Here is a 20,211-nt window from a genome sequence, read left to right on the forward strand (position 1 = left end):
CTGTGTGTGTTTATTCTGCTCTCCAAATATTGACGGACAGGAGCAGGAAACCAAACTGTCCACTCAAGGGCCATTTAATAATGATTCCATCTTATTACCCAGTGCAGTAATTAAGTGATACCAAGGAGCTTTTCATTGGTACTGTTAAATTTGGTGAGTAAGCACTGCAAAACAATTTGGTTACTAAACACTGCAAAAAATTTTGTTTAGTAACCAGCGCAGAGCTGGTGTGCCTGGGCAGTTTTTGGTGGTTTTGCAGCTCCCCTTGCCCAGCCCTCTGTCCAAGCCCAGCACATTTCTGTCCCTGTCCCAGCGCTTCACTGCCACCCTGCAGGAATTCAATTTTCTGCCCTTGTTTAATGCCAGCTCTTCCCCGTTATTTCCATGGGGATAACAATGTATTTAAATGTGTTATCCTCCAAGGAACACCCAGGAAGGATCTCCCTTTTACATGCACACTGATTGCTCAATCTGCTGTGTTTTAACTGAATTTCTGTAGATTAACTTCCAGATAATCTGAGCTGGTCGTTCCTAACGATTTATGGCTGGGGAGGATTATTTTGCTGGAAGTTCAGCTGACATATTTTGCAGTTGCAAGGCAAATTTGGGGAGGCCTGGGGGATCACAGGCAGCCTCATTATTGGTGCATGACCGCTTTGTAGCCAGCTGCATCTTTAATATCCAGGGAGATTTGTGCATTACAGTTTGTTTTCTTTCTTCTTGTTTTTAATAATTTACCTTCGAGAGTCTATTTACAACCGTGTCGATGTGTGAATATGTTTGTCTGTCAAAACTTAAGATATGTGCAGAATGCAAGAGATGCATTAATTTTTTATTTGCTTCTTAAGGAAGCCAAGCTGTAAACTGGCAGTGCTGAGTGCCAGAGCTGCACTTCAGTGAATCCTAATAAACACAAGGGGGAACATCAAACTGTGTGCTCCTTCAACTAACTCACTTAAAAAGAGATAATATTCCTTGCTGAATCTCTTTGCTCTGCTAGGAGAGACAATAATTCACTTTTGGTTTTATTATAACAAAGCAAACCCACACTCAAACTTTCTCTAACTTTTAATTTGCTGTTGAATTAGCAAAACTGCTTGCCCTTATGCACCAACCAAAATAACAGAGGGTCATGAAAAGCCCATCAATAAAAGGGTTTTATGCATTTAAATATTTCTGTCTGCTGAGATTCACTTGAAAATTATTTCCCTTTTTGCATGCACTTACATGTTTTCAGAAGACAGCATCTAGATGAGTACTTTTCAAAATGTGCTCTAAAGCTGTTGAGAAGGCTTTTATTCTTACCAGAGGATTGCTTCTTTGTGTGATTTCTAGCTGTTAGATTAGTTTAGTTTTAATTGGAGAATAAATTTAGTTGTCCAGTAGATCCCTATGAACAGTAGCAAGTTCTTTGTCACAGTATTGCAGTATCAAAACTGCTGATTTTTATTCCCTCTTTTAAAAGCAATTACAGAACTTTTTTTTTTTTTTTTTTAGTTTTCAAACTGATCTTTACCTTTTGAAGTAATTCAGCCTGTAAAACTACACAGAGAGGGAATCACTGGCATTTGAGAGTTGAAACAAAACCCCTGCTAATCTGGAATAGCACTGTTCTGTGTTAGAAGAAATTCACTGCAACTCAAATGTTTGGAAGAGAAAAGGTCTGGGGGAATATAAAAGGATGCCATGAGAGAGAAAAATAACCCTTTGCAGCAGAACTGTAGGAAATGAATCTGAGAGGATTGATACAGTTCAGGCAGAGCAGATGCTGTATAAACCACTGTACACCTGAGTCAAAATTCTCTTTATTTACATTCATCATCCATCAGCTTTGAGAAACTATGATCAAATTTGTTAGCAATATTAATTTAAATATAAAGCATGCTTATAAATATAGATGGAAATAGACTTCTTTTGCTTTCTGCTCTGACTCTGATAGCAGGTGGGAGTATGTTCCTGCCAATGATTTATTTCCAGCTTTCAGCTAACTCTGACTAAATGTATAGCAGTAAATGACATAACAAATCTGGAATGGGTAAGAGTCCAACTCCTGATGGAGGGGAGCAACAAGCAAGTCCATTCCAGGAGGTGGATGGGTGTACATAGATAGAAAGGGCTCCTCTCACACACAGTTATCAATATTTTCTTATCTTGTTGTTCTCCAGGAAGGTTAAACCTTTCTTTTGAATGCCTTTTGGGTTTTTTTTGATCACCATTGGTATCCATTCTGTTTTATGAAGTGCAGTCTGAGTCTTCCTTCAGATAGAGCTCATAGAGTTTGGCTCAAGGAGAATTTCCAGATAAAATTTAACTTTAGAGCTTGTTTAGTTCATTCTGCTGGTAGAAAATGTGATGGAATCTGTGATGTGATCACAGAATGTCAGTGGCTGCTGAGCTACCAGTGCAACCATGACATTTCATATTTGCTTTCTCTGTGAGACTGGGGGCATCTCCGCCCGTTCCAGCAGTGAAATGAAATTTCTGTCAGGTGGGATTGAATGTGCAGTGACAGAACTGTCCAAAACCAAAAGGGACAAGACATTGGCTTTGCCCTTTAGTTGTCTTTTTTTCTGGAAGAAAAGGTGTTTGTGGTGTTTGTGCTGCAGCTGGCTCTGTGCTGGGGCAGCGGGTGCAGTTTTCCTGGTGCAGTTTTCCTGGTGCAGTTTTCTTGGTGCAGTTTTCCTGGTGCAGTTTTCTTGGTGCAGTTTTCCTGGTGCAGTTTTCTTGGTGCATTTCCCTTGGTGCATTTCCCTTGGTGCATTTCCCTTGGTGCATTTCCCTTGGTGCAGTTTTCTTGGTGCAGTTTTCTTGGTGCAGTTTTCTTGGTGCAGTTTTCTTGGTGCAGTTTTCTTTTTGCAGTTTTCCTGGTGCAGTTTTCCTGGTGCAGTTTTCTTGGTGCAGTTTTCTTGGTGCAGTTTTCTTGGTGCAGTTTTCTTGGTGCAGTTTTCCTGGTGCAGTTTTCCTGGTGCATTTCCCTTGGTGCATTTCCCTTGGTGCAGTTTTCCCTTGATGCGTTTCCTGGTGCAGTTTTCTTGATGCGTTTCTTGGTGCAGTTCCTAGTGCAATTCTTGGTGCATTTTGGAGTAAGGCTGTGCCAGCAGAGTCTCAGTAAAACAGGGCTGAAATTTGGTGTTTGACCTCAGGAAAGCCCTGAAATGCCACATTTAAAGATGCTGCCCCTTGCTTGAATGATTATTCTGTATTTGGAAGCATTTGGGATTCTTGGATTTTTAATTTGCTCTATATAGCAAATATATAACCCATTACCTCAGAGACCTCAGGTATAACCTGTTACTTCAGAGATCTTTTAGTCATAACCTAAAAATTCAGCTATTTTCCATTGCTTCTCCTGTGTTTTCTGAATTTTAGACATCCACACTGGCTATATCAACGAAAATATTTGATGAGTTATATTTAAATTTTAGCAACTGAGTTTCAACCACTTGTAATTGAATTTCCATCACAGTGGACACTTGGCTTCCTCCGCACTCATCCCTCCTAAGAGCATGGCACAATATTAATATTGCAATCTTAACAGGGAAAAATACAAACGTTGCTGCTGGAAAAAAAATATTTTTTTTCTTATCATAAATACAAAGCTATTTCAGTTCCTTATTGCTTTTATCAATAATTCTCACATGTACAAATACTGTGGTGCATTATGTTCTTTCCAAAATTCCTGCACGTGCTCCAAGTGTTGGGTCAAGTCCCCGGTTCCTTCTCCTCTTATTTCATTTCAAACCGGGTTATTTTGGTTCTCCTCAGCGCACACACACTCACATTCCTTCCCTCTGATGCAGGAGGCGTTAAAAGAAAACAACAAAAGGAGAGAATTGGAGGAGAAGACCAAGAGGGCCAAGCTGGCCAAGGAGAAGGCGGAGCGGGAGAGGCTGGAGAGACAGAAGAAGAAGCAGCAGCTGATTGATATGAACAAAGGTAAGGCAGCACTTTTAGCTGAGAGATTATCATTAAAAAAGGCAAAACCAAGTCAGGAATTATAAACTGAAGGCTATCTGTGATCAATATAAGAAATACTTGCTGGCTGTTCTCAAAGCTGGGCAAAGTTCACTTTTCAAAGTGGGAAATTCTGTTTAGTTTCAGCCTACCTGGTCATGTCATCCCATTTCTGCCACTTAATGTGTGTAATGTTCCTTTCCAGGCGTGGTGTTGGGAATTATTGGCTTTTTTTGCATTTGTAGCACTTAATTGATTTTTTTTTTTCCTTATGGATTGACTTCCAAGAAGAAGTGTCCTCCTTGCTTTGTTGTTCATTTCATTCTGTAAACATCTCTATAATCAAGGCATTGTGGCAATTAATGTCTTTCTTTTTGGGCTTGGGGGTCTGTGCTAGGATGGATGTTCTCCCTGTAGTCCTATTAGGAGCTGGAAAATCTAGTTGAGCTTGGAGCCTGAGCTCAGAGTGACATTTCAGCACGATAAAAAGCAATGTGTTGAGCTTGTCAGCTGGGGGAATATTGTATTCCACATGAGACCTCTGTGACACAGAGGGAGGTAAGAAAGCAGAAGGAATGGGGTGGGTTTGATGTTGATGCTGTGCAGTTTTCCAGAAAGTTGTAAAAAAGGTTGTTTATTCTTACCTGACTCCAGAAGGCAAGGAGAGGTAAAATTGGATTTAGGCAAGAGATCACTCGCAGTTTTTGTTCAGTTTCTATGAGTTTGTGTTAATCTGCTCATCTGACCCAGCAATAAAAACACCTGTCCTTGTTATCCATTTAGCAGGCCCTGCTCAGGGAGAAATGCTGCAGTGGCACCACAAATCCTGTTTGCTTTGGCCTTGCTGCAACTGGCACTGCCTGGAATGTTCTGTAGCAGAAATTCTTGTCTATGGATGACAAACTTTATTATCAGATCATGTAAAGATTAGTCTCATTTCAGTATAAGTCCTATTATATTAGTCCTATTTCAGTATAGCTATAAACAAAAAGTAAAATTTAAACACAGGGTGATGCATGAACACATTTTCTTTTCTCTGTGAAGTTAAACTAGTGAAGGTTTCTAATGAGAATTTTCTAATCCATTCTTTCAGGATATGATTAATATTTTTTTAAAATATGCCACCTGCCACAAAAATGCCACAAAAGAATAGAAGAAAAGGTTTCACCAGAAGGCTGGCTAAGAATAGAATGGAAGGAATGATAACAAAGGTTCTGTCTTGGACTGTCTGTCCGAGCCAGCTGACTGTGATTGGCCATTAATTAGAAACAACCCCATGAGCCCAATCCCAGATGCACCTGTTGCATCCCACAGCAGCAGATAACCATTGTTTGCATTTTGTTCCTGAGGCCTCCCAGCTTCTCAGGAGGAAAAATCCTAAGGAAAGGATTTTCCATAAAAAATGTCTGAGACACACACCTTCATTTTTCTGCCTTTTCCCCTTTCCAAGCAGGTGAGGGGACACCACTCTGAGCAGTGGCACAAATCACACTGACAGCACTCTGCTTTCCATCAAGAAAGTCTTTTCCTATTAAATGATACAAGTAAAGTTCCATTTTGCATTGTAGTCCTCTCTCAATGAAAATGCAAATGTATGAATGTCTTTACATGGCCCAGTGCACCAAACCTGCCATTTAAATAACTAATGTTTGGAAACCTGTGACACAAAGTTAGTTTAATACTTCTAAAATATTTTTTTCCAATTTGTAAATATTTTAAAACACCCATTTCACATATTACAGCTCTGCTGCTGTGCTGGGAGGAGGGCTAAACCTCCATCCCCAGTGGATTCCATCACATTGATATTCAATTGACTATTTTTGCCAAATAACTAATTTTTTCTTGATGCAGCTACCTCTGTGTGCTCATTGCTGCTTATATAAACAGTTTGTAAATTTGTCTAAGTGAATGTGACACAGCAGGCTTAGAGGAAGGAGGCAGATGTCCTCTCAAGCTGTCACTTGGACAAGGTGATTTTCACCCAAAGGCTCATTTTAACCTCACCCTCTCTCAGCTCTTGCTCTGCATCTCCCAGAGTCAGATTTGACTCAGAGCTGCAGCCTTGGAGGTCACAGCAATTGGCTTCCTGCATTTGACAGCTTCTTGTGCAGTCCTGTAAAAAGGATTTTTCCTGTTTTCTGGCTGTTCAGTGACCGCTTTTTGTGTGGTCACAGATTAGGTTAGTTATAATTAATTAGCTGAAAATTAATATCTGTTTCTTGGTGTAACTATAGAAGAGCACAGTGTGGCCAGAATCAAGAGTTGTTCTGAATATTTCCTAGTGATGAAGGAACTCAGGCTTTGGCAGTGTTTTGAAGACCCCTTTACTCAGTTTGGTGGTTTTGTGCTTTGTGTAACTGAGCTGCCACAGAAACACTACATGTAAACTGATAAAAAACCTGCTGAACATTCCAAAATATTTAAAGATGAATGCAAAAAAATAATCAAAAAACCACTATAAAAATGAATATTTCAAAAAGTTACCAAGCTGGTTAGCACTGAAAAGCCCAGGTTTCCAGGTGAGGTTGGGAGGCACAGAGAGGTTTGTGCCTCATGCACACACCTGGAAATCTGGAGTCTGACAGCTCAAATCATGAACAATTCTTGCTCCTTATGGGAGACGAATTGGGAGGAGAAGCCTTTCATGGCTCCCATCTGATTCCACATCTGCAGAATTCCTGCAGCATTGCCTCTGTGTGCCTGGTGAAGGGAGAGGGGAGAATTGGAGAATTCAGCTTCCTGGAGCTGCAAAGTGTGACTGCAATTCTGATGCAAATGTTATTTAATCAGAAACAGTTTTGCTCTTCATTATATCTGATTACCATGGCAATTAAAATCACCTTTTAACTACCAGCATTCGGGTAAAAGACAGAATGAGCTTTCTCAGTCCCAATTAGGGCTGAATTAATTGTTTTGAAGACATATTGCCATTCTCCCCTAATGCAGCTGAAGGTAATGCCAGTGCAGTTCTGTGCTGGAGCTTGATGGATATTCCTGTTTTCCCTTTCCAAGTGCCCCCATGGCAGATTTCATGGGTTTTTCATTCACACTGGGGTGTTCTGTTTCCTTGGGCTGGTGTTTGGTTTCACTGGTGCAGGTTATAATTCCAGGGGTTGCTTTTACTGCAGTTTTCTGATGATTTTGTGCTTTTGTGGTTGGTTTGTCTTCCTTCCACGTCCTTTAGCATAAACAGAAATCCATACTAAGCTTATTACGAGTTACACGTTATTTTGTAAATGTCTTTTTGGATTTCTCTATTTGCTGGTGATTGCATGGGCTACCTGGAGTGGTAAATCTTGGCTCTTATTTGCATTTTAAAGATTATTAGTTTGTGGTGCTGGATGTCAATGAGGCAAATGTTGAAATTCCTTCGGGAAGTCATTATTTCTCATATTGACATTGATGGTCTGTTTGAATATGCTGCACACCTCCTGAAACCTGAAATTCACAGAACAAAAACCAGATTGAGCTTTGCATTATGCTCCAAGGTGAGCATCTACAGGTTTGAGTTTTCCTCTTCAAAGCAGTTCTGCAGGAATTGCTAAAAAACTTTGCAAGAGCTGTTTGTGCAGAGTTTAAAGGAGTCCTCAGAATGGGATGAGTGTCAGAGTCACTGAGCTGCTGCTAAATGGGTCAGAACCAGCTCAGGAGAAATGCAAATGCATGGGAGCATGGACAGGAAGTTAGAAAGAAATTACAGCTTGAGATTTAATCTCACCTTTAAATGCTTTGCTCTGGAAAAATTTGGTTTTGATATTGAAGATGGCCCATATGGTTCCTTCTGATTGAGTTTATTGGGGGGGAAAAATTATTAGACTGACAAATCTGTGACTGGGATAATTGCAGGGAAGAAAGAGAAATTGGATTCTTTGCTCTTAAAAGTAGGTTTCTTGGGGACTGTTTACTGAGCAGTAACAAGTAGTAACTTCAGGGAGTTTTCTATGCAAATTCAACTTTTCCTTAGAGAAATTATTTGTGTTTCAAAAAGTAGGTACTGTTATTAATAGTGAAAGTAGCCTTAATTTTGTTTATATCAGTGTAACTGCTGTATAACAGTTGATATTTTGTAGAACTTACAAGGTTAAAAAGCATTTCAGAAATAATTATTGATCAGCCTTACTGTAAGGCTGGTTCAGGAATCAGGGTGGGCTGGGGAGCAGAATCACCCCTGGCTCTGTGTAAGGGCTGCTCAGTGATAAGAAATCCCCCTGAATTATCAACAGCTTCCAGTTCCAAAACAGCCCCCACAGCTGCTGTGAGGAAAATTAACTCTATCCCAGTCAAAACCATCATCAGTATTAAAAAAAGTAAAGTAAAAATTCATTAAGAATGTGTAAGAACTCCCCTTTCCTCCCAAAACTCTTTTTTTCCCCTAAGATGTTAGAGTTGTTCAATAATAAGAACTTTTAAAAGGAATTTATTAACAAAGGTAAGAGCATTGATGATTTGTTCTGCCTTACATATCTGCTCATCTCAGAAATTGAAAGTTGCTCAGCACTGTAGCTTAAATGCAGCCTTGGAGCTGCACAGGACTTTATTTACAGGTGCAGTTACTGAGCTATCACATGGGATTTTTTTAGGGTTAGGGTTTTTTTGGTGAGCTGCACAATCTTTTCCTTCCCACACAGAGGCAATCTCTTCCCATTTCTCCAGATAATTCACATGGCATCTCTGTGAGGTGTGGTCCTTGCAGCTCCAGGGGCTCTGTGGGGGTATCTCAGTGTGGCCACATCAGACCTTGACCATTGGGACATTTTCTCCCAAAAAATTAAAAAATGTGCATTTCAAACATTGTTTTCAATCTCCTGCCTGTACAACAAAGCAGATTTTTTTTTTTCTATTAATTTATTTAAGCCTGAGGTCAGGTTATCACCAACAATATTCTTAACTGGTGTGTGAGCAAGGCTTTGCCTTGTTTTGTGCACTGACATGAGCTGGGGTTCACTTCCCAGTCACACTGTCCTAACTTGTTCTCCTCTAATTAAAAAGTAAATAAGAGGCACGAGACACCACTCTGCTGCACGCTGCAGAGCAGCACTGCTTCCTGGAGATATTTATTATGCATGCAAAGCGAATTTAGCAAATGAATAAAATGCAAATATATGAGGAGAACACAAAAACACGCTTTCCCAAAGACATTGAGAGCTGACCTTTTTAAGTGAATATATTGCAATTAAAAATTCTGGTGCTGGTTATGAATAAAAAGTCTTGTTTAAAAGTTTCTACAGGACACCCATTAGACTTTGAAAAGTGCATTAAAGTTCAAAGCCAAACAGGGTAGTGCAAGATGTGAATAGAAGCACAATTTCAAAACCCTTTGGAGCAGCAGGAGGCAGCATGTGTTACCTAATGAGATATTTGACTGGACTCTTTCAGTAAGGACCTAAATTTATGAAAAAATTCCTGCAGAATTCCTGTAAACCTTTACCCAAATGGCTGTGCAATATCTACACTTCTTATTAACTTAGGTCAGTTTGGAGTCTGTATATTTGCAATAACGAGTACAAGATGTTCTGCGAGTGCACATGGAAAATACTAGAAAATAAAAATGTACCAGCAAGATATGTTTGTAAATATGTACAGGTAGTGCTGCAGCAATCAGAGCAGACTGATTACTGAAGGGATTGATTATTGATTTAGGAGGGAGGGCAGCAGAACCTTCCCAGCTGTGGCTCCGAGCCGAGGGAAGCAGATCCATGGAGCTGGACCATGGGCTGAGCTCCGGGGGAGAATCTGCAGCCCCCAGCTATCCCAGCAGCTGGCACCTGCTGAAATATCACCCTAAAGTTCATTTGGAACCCTTTTGGTCAATATTGGTGTCTGGCAAAGCCCAGCAGGGCCAGGCTGGGTTCGGGGGCTGGCAGTGCCATCCTGGGGCTGTGCTGCGCTCAGAAGGTTTTGGGTTTTGGGTTTTTTGCTCTGCTGGCACTGCCCGGGTGCCAGAGCACAGGAGGAGCTCGTCCTGCATCCCTGCAGGGGCTGCTGAGTGTGGCTGGAGGATCTGTGCTGCCTGTGTGTTGGAATGCACCCCTGTCACAGCAAAGGCTGGGATTTATTTATCAGGGTGATTTCTGTCCTGTCCCTGCTGTAACCAGGCTGGAGCCCCGCTGCTCCTGGAACCACAGCATCTGGGCTTTTGGTGCTGTTTCTTGGGTCACCTCTGCAGATTGGAGCTCCTGTGAAGTTACAAACATTAATTCAGTTATTCCAAAGCTTCTGCGTGACTGGTCTCTTCAGCAGTGCAAAGAGCAATAATATTGTTCTGTGGAAGAATAAAGCTATTTTGTCTTTATGATATATTAAAAATGGCCCAAATGTGCTGAGCAGCACTGGTGTGAGCCCTGGGCCCTGCAGGAGCATTTCTGAAACTCCCAAAAACACACCTGAGTGTGGTGCTCCAAAAGAGAGGAAACAGAATTGGTGTCAAACCCAAATCCAAGCAAATGGGGCTCACAGTTAACACTTCAATTCATCACTGAGAATCCCTTTGCAGTCTCTTTGACACCTGGAATCAATCTGGCTCTTTGCTAAGGCAAATCAAAGAAATTACCAATTTTTTTTTTTTTGCATGTCTCCACACATTTTCTCTTCTTTAAATGCTTGGGGCCAACTTGGAGCAGAAACAATGAGGAAGAAAATTACTTGTTCCAGATGAAACTCCTGTCCTTGTGTACAATGAAAGACATCTAAAAGACAAATAATGATTATGTGTTTTATTTCTGCTGACAGGAATGTTGGAAACAAGTTTTTAGTTTTCAAACTTCTGGCAATTTCTGTCTTTGTTTTTTATTTGTGTCTATAAATTGCTGTGGGTGGTATAGAAATGACAAATGGAGGAGGTTGCTGGTGCTGTGTGAAGAACTGCAGCAAGAACTATAGGGAAAGACTGAAATTCCTGTTGAATTTTATTTATCAATTTTAATCAGGACTCCCTGAAAATGCAGTTATTTCTCCAGTTCCCACTTAACCACCTGAAGACTGTGATTAGGATGCAATGCTGAGATCAGACCTTGCATGAATTTGACTTTGAGGAGTTAAAAATCTCATCACTCTGTCCTGCAGCTTCCTCAGTAATGTGTTTTATGTTGTACATGCTGGCATCCCAAAGCCAGGCTGGCTTTTGGCACTTGCAGTAATTAGCAGGTAGAGCAGCTCACTCAGCAAAAAAAAAAATGGAAGGCTGCATAAACATTCATGAAGTATTGAAGGGTTTTTGTCTTTTTTAATAAACTCTGCCAGCTCTTACTTTTAATGAAGATCGAAGAATATTGTAATTTTTCTACACATGAAATATTCCAGATATTAACTAGTTCTGGGTGTGCAGTCACTGCCATTAAGTGTTTCAGACCAACTTGATGTGTATTAATTTGGACAAAGTGTATTCACAGACCTTTGATTTTGAAGGTAAATTTAATACAGAGCCAACAGCAAATCAATGAATAAGCATGGGTAGGATAAGAAGCACAAAGAAAAACAATTATGTTGCACAGTTTGGAGAAAATTCTGGCTTTGGATGTGAGTGAGAATTGAGAAAAGCTAATTTGCTTATTTATTTTGCAGGAGCTCAGTTGTTTAAGGCTTTCAGATGGAATGTAATTAAAACTGGTATTTCAGAGTCCTGTGCTGGTTCCTGCACTTGCTCTGCTCCCTTTCTCCTACCCTGGGTGTGCTGTGTGTGCAGAATGGTGTCAGTTTAGGTGGATATAGAATTTAAAGGTATCCAGTAGTTGTTCTAATGATCACCTTTTAGAAATTTGAACCAGGCTCTGTTTTAGGTGTGCTCTTACACCAGGTGTGGATTGAGTCTAATAAATCTGAATGTAACAGGGACAGGACAGAACAGCTTATTCATTAATAGCCTGCTTTTAAACTTGAGCATTTGAGAGCCTGAATGTGCATCTAACCTCCCACACCTCGTGTGAGTCAGAAGGTTTTACCATAATGTAATTTTTTTGCATAAAGTAATGATCTTCCCTTTCCCAGATGGGGAAATTTGGGAGTTTGGAGTCTGAGAGATGTGGATGAAATGTCCACCTCCCTGCTGAGCCTAACCTATATTTTAGTTTTGGGTTATAGCACAGATATGGGAACAGAAAGAGGCATTCATCAGTAGTTTTGTAACCTTACGGTTCTTTGACCTCTATTTCTCATGCTGCTGAATGCTGCTGTCAACTGTTATTAACAGACTGAAATGCAAAGGAATGTAAAGACTCATATATATAAAAAGAAGTAATTTTTCCACCCAGATTTCCATAATGCACCATAAAGTCCAGCAATTTAAAGGCTGCAAGTTAGCTCGGATATGGAAAAAAGCAAAATAAAAAACTGAGCAGAAGTAAAATTCAGCTGGTAAGAAATGTTACACCACTGACTTCTGCTAGATGATTATCCCCTCCTCATTCTCCTTATGCCACCTGAAGATCATCCATGCTATTGATTGCATAGATGATTTTCCCAAAGATCTAGTGAGTTATGAAGTCGGGAGGCATCATATCAAATATTTTCTGTGAGCTGCAATATTGAACTCTCTGCTGCTCAGTGCCATCAGATGCATTGATTGGATTGACCTGGTTGCACTTCAGGAAAGCCTGCAGCCATCCCAGCAGCGAGGCAGCCATCACTTGTCCGGTTATCTCGGCTGTTTGAGGGGCCTGGAAAGGCCCGAGGTGGCCTTGGGGCAGCCCGCGTATCGAAGAACGAGAAGAGGCTTCAGTTCTTCTTTCGGTTTTTATGTTTATTAATTGTTTATCTAAAAGATTTTCTTTCGGCCCGACAGAGATCTGCTCAGCAGCCAGCCATGAGCACACTGTCTGCCCTCCGGGGCAGCCGCCTATCTTTATACCCATTGTTACGTGTACAATATTTATCATTTTTCCCCAATACCATTTATTCTTATTACTCGGTGCACTCTCAGTAATAACCAATCCAAAGGTGCCACCATGGCCAAAGAAGATGGAGGAGAAGAAGAACAGAAGAAGGACAGGACACGCCCCAATTCCTCCATCTTACTTCTCTAAACCCCCCTGTACAGAAATCCTAAACCCTGTGTCTCACCCTCTAATTAACTAATCCCTTCACCATTCACCCCGGTGAAGCCCTCCTATCCTCATCCTGTGTAGGGTCAAAGTGCAGCCACCAGACACTTCTGGAACATTCCAGGAGTCCCGAGCCCCCCAAGGTGGTCTCGGTGGCTCAGCACCTCAGGACTGAGATCCTGAGATCCGACAATCACTCACTCAGCAGCTGCTGCCCCTCTGCATGCTGAGGATGCCATCAATAATGCACAGGTGACATCTCCAGGCTGAAAGAAGGGTTGGCATCACCTTTGCCTGGTGGGCATCACCCACAGCAGAGCCACCTGCCCTGAGATGTGCCTGCCCCTTCTTTGGCAGCATTATGGAAACAGGACAACTCTTGGACTTTGTTGCCCTCTAAATCTGCTTGCTCTTGCGCTGATGGGATTTTCTTGCCGAAAGAACAGTAGGGTTGGCATCCCCTTTGCCTGGTGGGCATTGCCCACAGCAGAGAGTGCCCGCTGCCCTGAGATGTGCCTGCCTCTTCTTTGGCAGCATTATGGAGATGGGACAACTCTTGGACTTCTATTTGCTTCTAAATCTGCATGTAGCTGTACTGATGAAATTTTCTTCCTGAAAGAACAGTAGGGTTGGCATCGCCTTTGCCTGGTGGGCATTGCCCGCAGCACAGAGTGCCCCCTGCCCTGCCAGCAGCCTTGCTCTGAGGTGTGCCTGCCTCCTCTTTGGCAGCATTATGGAAATGGGGCAACTCTTGTGTCGCCCTGGGTTTTTAAGATTTTCTAAGCTTTCTGATGCTAACATTCTTGTAGTGAGCTTTCTCAGCCACTTTCTGTAAATAACTGATTGTTTTGCATTCCTTTATGGAGGAGGAGAATTTGATGGACTGTTGGTTTGACCAGTGTCATTGGAGAGGTGGCACTGTCACCCTCCAATCCACTGCCACTTTTGGAAACCTATAAATGTTGGAGTCAGAAAATAAACTTTCTTTTTTTCCTTCACCTTGAGAACAGCGGTGTGCGCTTGTGTTCTTTCGTGTCCTATAGCGACACTCTGGGACTTCTGTTTCCTTGCAAGCCTGCTGGCAGCTGTGCTGATGGAGTTTTGTTTTCCTGCTCCCCACAGAGGGTGATGAGACGGGGGTGATGGACAGCCTGCTGGAGGCCCTGCAGTCGGGAGCAGCGTTCAGGGACCGCAGGAAACGAACGCCGCGAGCGCAAGGTAAGGGAGGTCCTGCAAACTTTGGGCTGAAATGAGCGGCCTCAGCTGAACTACAAGCACAACAATCTGAAGTTCTTTGGCAAAGACTTGCCACCAGTTTTCACTGTGCTGCTGTTGGGCACTGAGCCCCTATGAAAGCCCACCACCATCTCAGGTTTTTAACCTGCCGCTCGAGCTCCAAGTGCACTAAGGGCTCCTGTTGTCTTTGCAATGGTATTTAAACCTCCCTGCACTGAGTGTGCTTCATTCTTACAGCTGTAAGTATAATTAATTCATTGTAGGCGGTGCCTTGAGGAGTATTAGCTCCTTAACAAACAAGATTTGAGTGTTCAGCTGATCATCATTTCCAAGCACTGCTCTTGGGTGTGTTGTGCTCTGGTAGGAACTTCCAGTTTTGGAGTCTTAAAAGTAGAAATGCATTGAGATAGTAATTTATTATATTTAAATAAATATCTATATTTACTTCAAAGTAAAAATGCATTAACATAGCTTCGTTTTCCTGAGGAAGACAATGGTATTGGACTCAACTCTGTCCACTTTACTGAGCAATTGCTTCTGCCTGCAAAGCTGATTTTGAGACAATTTGAGAATCAGTGGCAGCATTTCTTTCATTCACTTCTCTGCTTATGATATTCCAGATGCACACACTTTGTGAAATGCATTTACTCTGCTTTCACTTTTCATCAAAGCTCATGGTAACTGTGTTTTGCAATTTTTCATTTCAGGCATGTCTTATAGTAAAAAATGCAGTCTTAAAAAGCTACAGTTGAAGTTATTTGGCATAAAATCAAAAGCTTGGTTTGGATATGTTTGGCAAAAGAGGGTCTTAAATAAGCCATGTTAATCCACCTGATCCTCAGTGAGCTGGGGTTAGGTTCATGTTGGCTGATGATTCTTTTTAGAGAAACAGAAGAGCAAAGTAAAATTCTTTTACTCTCTTTAGTAGCAAAGGTAGTGCATAATTATTTTAATTTGCCATATGCATGATCTTATGGAAAAATACAAGTAAGTGATTTGATTTGTTCATACTCTGAAGTCAATTCCCCTCCAGTTCCAGGATCATTCTTAATTCAGGGCTTGTTTCTGCTCTCAGATCAGACGTGAAAGAAATCCTCGATCAAAGTTTGCTTTTTCCCCTATCTTGAGAAGTATCATTTTGAGAGATGGTTTCTCTGTGTTGTGGCTTGAGGAGACATTTGTCACCACGTGGTGACAAAGCAAAGCTTCCCAGGGACCAGAGGAGATTGCACAAAATCTGCAGCAGCTGAGCAAACAGAAGATGATTGAACCTGGGGCAAAACCAGGGATTCCTCAGCAAAAACAGGGGACAGAGCTAATTAAAAATCCCTTTGGCTGATTTTCTGCTTTATGTAGTTACTTTGAGTTCTGTGTTTGGAATTTCACTGAGCCAGGTGATATTCCAGTGAGCTTTTAAGTGTGAGGAGCTGATTGACTTTGGAGAACTCACTGTGAGAACAGGACTGGTTCTAAACTCTGGCCAAATGTGAGTGTTCTGTAAGAGAGGAAGGCCATAAAGTGAAATTTTCAGGGGTAGCTAAGAGTTGAGAATAGGATGCAATAATTGTTAGTACCAGTTAAATATCTCATTGAAATGTTCATGTAAATTTTCTCATGTGGTTTAGAAATGTTCGTGACATTTTGTGAGTAACTTGTCTACACACCAAAGTAAAAATGTGGCTAAAATGTGAGCAGTGAACTACAGCATGAAAATCCTGGGACCACATTTACATCCTTCCACATCTCTCCTTCGGAAAAGGAGCAGTGACAGTTCCCTGCTTGGTGCCACCCTGTCCTGCAGAGTTCCAGCCAGTGAGATTGGGATAAACAATTCATTCCATGCCTCCTCTGGTCCAGTGGAAGGGAAGAAAAAAAAAAGGAAATAAAAGGCCTGCAAAGAAGAGTTTGGGGGATTTCTGGGCTTGTTGGGTGGTGTGGTTGTGATTGGCAAATGGAATAATTCTGTTTGTGGGCAAGGAACAGTGCAGGGGTTTCTGTGAATTGTTAGAGCTGAACTGCTCTGGAGTTTGGGTTTGGGACACTCATGGGGAAAAATTAATAAAGGTGTTGCTATTTCCAAAGTTAGACTTGTCCAGCAAAGTTTTGGCTTTGAGCTTGTCTTGGTTACACATTATGGTCTGCGAGGAAAATCCATTAAAAGTTTTCTGCCTGTTTGGACACAGATCTCATTTTTCTGTGTCAGTTGTGGCTGGAGTTTAGCAAGGAGAAAAAACAACTTCTGCTTGTTTACTTTTTGTAGTTTTGCTAATTCCTTGGTAACAGGTGGCCCCTACAGAAAGGCCAAAAAACCCTGTCCAAACCCCAAAAATTCCCACAAAGAAAATGCCCCCAAAACCACTCAGCACTGCAGTAATTCACTTTTGTACATTTTTCATGTATGTGCTCTAGATCTGTGTTTTTCCAAACTTGCTTATTCTGTTTCTGCATCTTCTCATGGTGAAAATTAAAACTCGAGAGGTTTCACACCCTCACAGTGGCTGCAATCAGAACATCATGGAAATTTAGCTTGTGTTGTGTTTGCTTCCAGTGGCTTCATGAAGGAAATTTAACTCAGAAGGAACAAACTGTAGTTTCACTTCTTGATTTTCGATCAGTTTAGCTGAAACCCCACAATTTTGCAAAAATAAAAACAAAAAAACCCAAAAAAAACCAAAACAAAACAAAAAAAAAGGCAAAAAAAACCCCTCTATGTGTGTTCCCTGTGGCTTTGGGTGAGTGGGTTGGACCTGGGAAGGATTAATTAATTTGGATAATGGAGCTCAAATTACTACAGACTTACAACAAGGAGTGTCATTCCACCTCTTCAGTTTGCCTTTTTTACAGGGGTTGCTGCTGTACCTTGTAGAATGTTTGCGTTTACATGGTCATGCCTTTGAAATAATTTCATTTTAAATTAATTTCCAGTCAGATTCAGACTGGGTAAGAGGTGCAGAAGGGAAGAGAGGGACTGCTCAACATTGCAGTACTTCTGCTGGGAAAAAATCAAAATGTGAAATGTACAGACAGGTTCAGAAAAATAAAACCCATTTCAAATATGTTTCACTGCATTATGTTTGTTTGCTAAGCCTGGAAATGAAAAGCTACACTGTAATGGGTTGCATTACAACCCCAGACTTTTCCAGTAAAAATGGTTTTGTTAGCAGGTCATGGAGGTAATAATAATAAATTCCTGCCCCCCTCCTCTGGTTTTACATTTCACTCTACCCTTTCTGTTCTTCTGCAGATTTCTCAATGTGTAAAACCATTGTGTGGCTCCTCTCTCCTGAGCTCAGGGCTCCACTTTATTGTTTCCAGCCACAGATTTTAGGGAGAGAGATTGTCCTTCCAGGGGATTGCTTTGCTTAGAGAGCCCACAAAATAATAATTAGACATCAGCTTCTAGGAATGTTGGTTCCTCTTCCAAAAATACCCTTGAATTTTGCAAGTTTGCCAATATTGGGGTAATAAAGAGCAGTTTTAGGTGGCATTTATCACAGGGAACCATTAAAATCAGCATCCAGCACTGCTGCTGCACAATAATCCCTGCCCTTTCTCCTGGCCCTGGGCTGTGAAATTATTAAAAGAAGACCAATTCAGGAATAATTTTTTTCCTCTAAATTAGCTTAAGCAAATTTCTGCACAGAGCTAACTGTTCTGCTAAGGCTCTTTTTATTAAGTTTCTAAGTTTTTTTGGCACGGAATTTAATTTCTTTTAGGAATGTTAATAACCAGTGCCCTCCTCTGCCGTAAATGCAAACTGTGGCAGCCTCCCTGATGCCCTGGGCCATTTTTCTGTGCCTCTCAGTGCTGGGGATGCAGCGCTGCAAGGGACCTGCATGGAGGTTCTGCTTTAGATCCCTCTGTGTTTCTTGAGGATTCCCTCTGCTCTCTCAGCACACATTTTGGATTTGTGTTCAATTCCTGCATCACAATCAGATCAGTTGCTGCCCTGTCATTATTTCCATGCTGAGAGCACACCTTGAGAATGGAAAGGAGACCCTGAACCTCCCTGGTTCAGTCTCAGCATCTGGTTTTTGGTTTTGGTGGGAGCATCTGAAGGGCTTCCACTCCTTGTTTAACCTTTTCAAGACAAACAGGAGTTGTGGTAATATTGTTCCTATTTTTTAATGATTTTTGGTAATTTTCATATGGCATTCAGACATTTTAATTTAAAATATGGGTTTGTTTAAGTAGGTGGACATTTTTCATTGCATCAGAATTCCAATAGAAGGTTATTGTTTTAGGAAGCTTGTATCTTCTGCTTGGAGATAAAACTGTGCTTAAAGACTCACTTCTGCTTGTCTGCCTTGCTAAACTAATTGTAATTGTATTAAATAAAATCTGGAGCATTAGTTTGGGTTCCTGGTGCACAATCCTCATTTACCTGAACCACATTCAAATAAAAACCTTCAGTCAAAGCAGATTTGCTTTCCTGAAAGCCCTGTCAGTCATTCTGGATGTGACAGTTGTCTAAATAAGCTGGGTTTTGATCTGCTTGCAGCTGTGAATTGGTGAGAATGTCATAAATGTTCCAATGCAAGGAGGTGGGAGGTGCTCTGAATTTGTGCTCAACAAAATGCCTTTCAGAGGAGCAGATCCTTAACATTAAATACCTGTTATCAACTTGGAAATATCCATTATGAGCTATAAAAATTTAGTCCTGAGTTTAAAAATCAGTTTGTATTTTAAACGTCTTCATCTTTTCAAACACTTTAGCTTTCAGGAGCTGAGTATTTAAAGGCTTGTTTGCTATGCAGTTGTACCACGGAGGGTTTTTGCTTGCAGTCAGGTGCTGGGCACTAATGGGACTCACACAAGATCCAAGTGCTTCAAAATTCCCACATCTGTAATAGCAAGAGCTGAACAAGACCACCAATAATAAATTTACTCATTTTGCTATCATGGCACTATTGTAGATTTGAGTTTGCTTTGTATTTCTAAATATAAATATGGGCACCATTCAAATTGAATCTCAGCAAGTTACCTGAGTCCTGAGAGCTCCATAAACAGTCCCAAAGCTGTTTAAAAATAGGTATTTGTGGTATAATCTATTTTTACTGTGTCTGCATTTTGCCTCATGGCTTTTGTAATTAAAGGAGTAGTTAGATAATGCATTTTTCCTGTGGCCTGGCATGAAAGGAGCAGCTTTGGTATGGGGAGATTTTACCTGACAGGGGAGGTGTTCTGCCCATGACAGGGGGTTGGAAATAAATGATTTTTAAGGTTCTTTGCAGCCCAAACCTGAATTCTGTGCGTTTTCAGACAAGCAGGATGGAGGAGGAGTGGACAAAAAGGAACTAAAGAGGATTCAGCCTGCTCAGACTGGATGCTCCAGGTTTTTAGTGGACACCACATTCCCTGGAGCAGGCAGGGAGGGAAGGGGCTCCAGAAACACCTCAGGATCACCGGCTGGCTGGACAGAAAGGCAGAAATTGAGGAATTCTGCACATTTGCATAATTGCTCTCACCTCTGTGGGCGTGTTACCCTTCTCTGAAGCAAGGGCTGGAGATGGATTTGTTGTCTTTAAATTGATTTTCTGTTCTTGGTATGCAGGGTTGGCCTAGAGCATGTCAAGTGTTTATAAATGCTTGGGGAGCTCCACACACACAGAGAAATGGGACTGCGAGCTCTGGACTTGGGATCTGTTGTGCTGCTTTCTCTAAGCTGTTATTTGCCATTTGATGTATTCTCATTTCCCAATACAAGAGTTTTTCCTGAACAGATGAAAATGTGCCATCAAGTGTCGAAGGCACGTGCGCATTGTGCTAAATGTCCTTCAGGAAGCTGTTGTGCGATGTAATTGTGACTAATTACCTCAGTTTGTTGTTCATCTAAAGCAGTTAATTACTCACCCAGGCTGAGGAGAGTTCTGTGCCCCTTGCCTTTATTATTAGTGTGCTGCAGAGTGCACTCAGTGCACTGGGAAAGTTCTCCCTGGGAAGTTTCAGAATATTTTTCAAGTTTCAGCATTTTTAAAACTGCACT

At 41.3% G+C, this 20,211-nt stretch overlaps 1 protein-coding gene across 3 annotated transcripts in view; it reads left to right on the forward strand.

Moving 5' to 3' along the window:
* Positions 1–20,211, forward strand: part of DIAPH2 (diaphanous related formin 2) — a 169,668-nt gene that overhangs the window by 104,390 nt on the left and 45,067 nt on the right. The window contains exons 26-28 of one of the 3 annotated variants that reach the window (XM_064712728.1): positions 3,801–3,936; positions 14,112–14,207; positions 17,151–17,254. In XM_064712728.1, the coding sequence (XP_064568798.1) occupies positions 3,801–3,936; positions 14,112–14,207; positions 17,151–17,239 (321 nt within the window). In that variant the 3' untranslated portion in view covers positions 17,240–17,254. Of the gene's footprint in view, positions 1–3,800; positions 3,937–14,111; positions 14,208–15,300; positions 16,341–17,150; positions 17,255–20,211 lie in introns of those variants that run through there. The other 2 variants (XM_064712730.1, XM_064712729.1) reach the window with 2 other exon arrangements.

This window comes from Zonotrichia leucophrys, chromosome 4A (assembly GCF_028769735.1).
Source record: "Zonotrichia leucophrys gambelii isolate GWCS_2022_RI chromosome 4A, RI_Zleu_2.0, whole genome shotgun sequence".
NCBI classification, from domain to species: domain Eukaryota; kingdom Metazoa; phylum Chordata; class Aves; order Passeriformes; family Passerellidae; genus Zonotrichia; species Zonotrichia leucophrys.